Below are 4,117 nucleotides of genomic sequence, written 5' to 3' on the forward strand. Positions count from 1 at the left end.
CCCCCCCCCCCCCCCCCCCTGTGTTTTGGTGTGGGATTCATTGTTTTCAAGTCTCCATCAACATAATTTCGAATGCTCTGCTGATATAAAAACACACTGCTTTTAGCCTTTTACTGTTTTGTCATGTTGGCTGCTAGCTCAGTTGCTTGCTTTACTATACTCCCGCAGGCAAGTAAGTCGGTGGCTTTTGATATTGGGCAATAAAGCAGGCTCATTTTTTGCTTTAACATTGCTTGTGGTAAAGGCACAGTACCTGACTCGACTCTTTTGAAATTAGGTTATGCGCATTTGTTTTTGCTCCTATGGTAGATGGGGGACAAGTATTTGTTTTATGCATATGTTGTCATTGTCTTTACGCCCTATCAAGATTCAATTTGAGCACAGTTCAAATAGTTAAAAGACATTATTGAACCGGACATATTTGATTTTTTTTTTTTATATAATTTTCTTAAGCATGTTTTGTTTCTAAATTTCATTACTAATTGCAAGATCCCACATCAACTTAAGAAGGAAATGAAACATTCTTGTGTGGAAACCTATCACTAGCATATGCATTTTAAAACTGTGAGGCGGACGGTGATTCGTAACAGGCCAATGAACTTGAGCGTGAGGTTGACAGTAATACGTAACAGGTCAAAGTAGACAATATTTTTTAGTAATGAACTTGGGCGGTTGCAAATGGTGTTAGAGTTAGACATAGAGAGTGCCGCCAAAGAGGTGGATTGTGAGATCCCACATCGATGGGAGAGGGGAACTGAGTTTTTTTTTTACATTCTTTACAAGGGTGTGGAAATCACTCTCTATCGAACACGTTTTAAAATTGTGGATTTGAATTCTTACACTAATTCTATCCTTTCGAGAATGTTTGGACATGTTCATCGACAAATTTGAAGGACATGGTTCACCCAACAAAATTGGAGGGGTGAAAAATGGAGGGAGTGAAGAAGAAGAAAGAGGAAAGAAAGTATATAATGAGACAGGACATGTGAAGGAAACCAATGAAAAATATAATAAATATTTTTTATAAATAATAAAAAACAGAGTCAGAGAGTATCCAAAGACGCTTTATTTAAATTCCCTCACTTCCCTCCCATCACTCCTACAACTGTCTTCACAAATTGAAAGAACCACTAAACTAAACTAAAACCAAACCCATTAACAGTTCAAAGATTGTCTTTACCACAGCTTCATAAACCACAAAATTTACAGAAGAACCAAAATATATATATATCAATATTCATGTTTTTTATAAATAAATTAAAAAAAAAAATGGGAACACTTCCTATATATCATGAATTGTGTTTGGTAAGCATGAATCAGGAATCCCCAACCTTCTCTTTTTCCAGAATCCAATTTCTGGGTTCATCTTCTCCGCCGTTCTCGACGGTTCCGATTTGCAACGTGTCAAAATTAATGGCCGGGATGAGCTTCCAAGCCCATCTTCATCCCCTGCTTTTTCTCGTTCGATAATGGCGGATTTGGTGATTCTTTCTGTGGTGGAATTCTCAATGTTCTGCACAAATTCCTCGTCTTCCTCGAATTCTAAGCCCCCACTTGGATCTTGATCCGAAACTGAGGCTCTTTGGGATGTAGGTTTCTCAATCTCGACTGCTTTTCCGCTATTGTTGGGCTTTGTGCTATGTTCCTCGTCTTCTTCTTCTTCTTCTTCTTCTTTCAGATTTTCGTCGTTTCTAAGAGGAGAGCCCCAGAATCTACTCGCTAATGATGTCGATCGATATGGGGCAGATCTGCATCTTGTTAGTAACAATGCATTTTTGGGCGGCGAAGAATTAGAAGGAATAAAAGCTTTGGCTGTTGCTTCTTCATCATCGTCGTGGACGGCGGCGGCAACTTGGGTATCTGGGTTTGAAATTTCAGCTCTGCCGTGGAAGGGAGTTTCACGCGGCGGCGGCGGCGGCGAATCTATTCTAATTTTGGGTTTTCGACGGAACCCACCTTGGAAAAACGAGACCCATCTCTGGAAAATCGGAGAAGAATTGGGTTTATTTTTCCTTAGAAACCAGGGGCAAAACAGAGCAGCACGGAACCAGCAGCAACGGCGGCGCGTGGAGGCACAGCGACGTTTGCGGCGGCGTGTGGAGGAGCGGCGAACTCGGACTTGGCCGATACAAGTGACTTTCGGGGAAGAAGGCTCTTGGGTTTCATGGGCGGTGGTGGCGTTGTTCTTCTTCCTCATGAACATCATCGGACTCGAACGCCTTCCTCTGCTTTTGCTTCCCACATTGCTCCTCAAAAACCTCATCAATGGCGGCGGGAATTTCTCCGTCCGGCCTGGACTAGATATCGGCTTCGCCGATGGCTTCATTTTCACAAACCCTCCTCCTCCTCCTCTTCAACTGTCCCAACAAATTCTTCTCCAGAGCTTTCTTTTGGCTCCTCTCACCACAGTCGGCGCCAAACAAATGGGTGGTTCCCGGCAGAGTTCTTCACAGGTAGAGTTAGAACTGAGAAGGCTTCGTTGCGCTCAGGAAATTTATGGGTTTTTCATTTTTTATTTATTTTCTTTTTGTGGGGAAATATTTGTTTTGTGTGAATATTTATATGAGTGCGTGCACGGATGGTGAATCGAGTGCAGAGATTTTTGTATATTATAAGGTTTGGAAGGTTTTGTCTGTAGGGGTTATTTGGGTAATTTCAAGTGGGTTTAATTTATTTTTTTAATATTCAAAAGTAGCCAAGCCACCTATTTAATGTTTCTTTTTAAATGAAAAAGGGTATCAATCTAGTAGCCCTTTACGGGCAAAGGTTGAAAAAAGTGTATTTTAAAAATGAATTTCCTTTTACATATTTTTAAAAATAAAAACAGTATAAATTTTATTTTTAAAAAAATCGAAAGAGTCAAAGAAAATTACCTATAATATTAGATAATTAATGGGCAAGTGAAAATAGAAAAAAAGAAAAAGAAAAAGAAAAAAAAAAGGCACTAAAAAATAATAAAGAAAAGTGAAGGGTTTGGGGTTTTGGTTGAAAAAATGGGAGAAGCTTTTCCCACTTCTTTACTCAACTTTGTAATCATTTCACCTCATCCATTCATTCATTCAGTTTTGATTCAACCCATTTCCCCCTTTTCATCATATCATTTCTCTCCTAAATCTTCCCACTTTTTCAATTTTTTCAATCTTTCAACAAATATAAATAAAATCTAACATTAAACATGTTTGCTCGCTTAGAGTGGTGGGTAATATCATTTAAGAGCGGATACAGATAGATTGTCTATCCCGTATTGCTATCTACTATTATCAAGGCTGAACTTAATAAGAGCAAGAGACTCAATGGCAACAACAAAAATGAAATATTATTTAATCGTGGAAATGTTATGTTAAGTGCACACTTAAATTTTGTTGAACAAAAAACCTCAAAAACACAAATTAACTTTCGATAAGATTATTAATTATAGTCGAAAATAGTTAATACTGTTGGGATGAAAGTCAGACTAATTAAGGGAATGATTATGGGTTTATAAATAAATAATACTCTCTCCATTGGTAGGAGGCTTTTTGGGAAAGCCTAAATCAAATCCATGAGAGTTTATCTTCAAGATAAACAATATCATATCATTGTGGAGAGCCGTGTTCATCTAACATATACTATTAACAAAAAAAAAAAAAAAAAAAAATTATTCTTAAAAATAAAATTATTCAAAAAAAATGGAGCAAAAGATTTTTAAAAAATCACACATTCCCTATAGAAGTAGAAGCTTTTATATATATATATAGATATATTTTTTGGTTTTAGGGTGGGGGTGGTTTTAATGCTCTACTAATAATTGTGATTTATTCACCTAAAACTTAGTCTTAAAATGGACGATTTAGGGCGTCCAATACGAAGCTTACGGGTGAAAGTTCAACTACGTAGGGTAAAAGTTATTTTCTTTTTAACCTTTTTTACTTTTTTATCCCCAAAAGTAACATCTCTAAGAAAAGGTATCGGGTAATATATATATATATATATATATAATGTTTTCTTCTCTTTCTTTCCTTGACTTCTAAGTTTTTTAACCTTTGTTAAGCATCTTTTACGTTTAAGAAATCAATATTATTAAAAAAAAAAAAAAAAAAAAAAAAAAAAAAAAAAAAAAAAAAAAAAAAAAAAAAAA

At 36.4% G+C, this 4,117-nt stretch overlaps 1 protein-coding gene across 5 annotated transcripts in view; it reads right to left on the reverse strand.

Moving 5' to 3' along the window:
- Nucleotides 1-1,051: 1,051 nt before the first annotated feature.
- LOC111498309 overlaps nucleotides 1,052-4,117 on the reverse strand; it is a 6,190-nt gene continuing 3,124 nt past the window's right edge. For all 5 annotated transcript variants that reach the window (XM_023149445.1, XM_023149446.1, XM_023149447.1 and 2 more), the window contains one exon: nucleotides 1,052-2,445. In XM_023149445.1, the coding sequence (XP_023005213.1) occupies nucleotides 1,283-2,326 (1,044 nt within the window). In that variant the 5' untranslated portion in view covers nucleotides 2,327-2,445 and the 3' untranslated portion in view covers nucleotides 1,052-1,282. The remainder of the gene's footprint in view (nucleotides 2,446-4,117) is intronic.

This window comes from Cucurbita maxima, unplaced genomic scaffold, assembly GCF_002738345.1.
Source record: "Cucurbita maxima cultivar Rimu unplaced genomic scaffold, Cmax_1.0 Cma_Scf00025, whole genome shotgun sequence".
Lineage (NCBI taxonomy): Eukaryota > Viridiplantae > Streptophyta > Magnoliopsida > Cucurbitales > Cucurbitaceae > Cucurbita > Cucurbita maxima.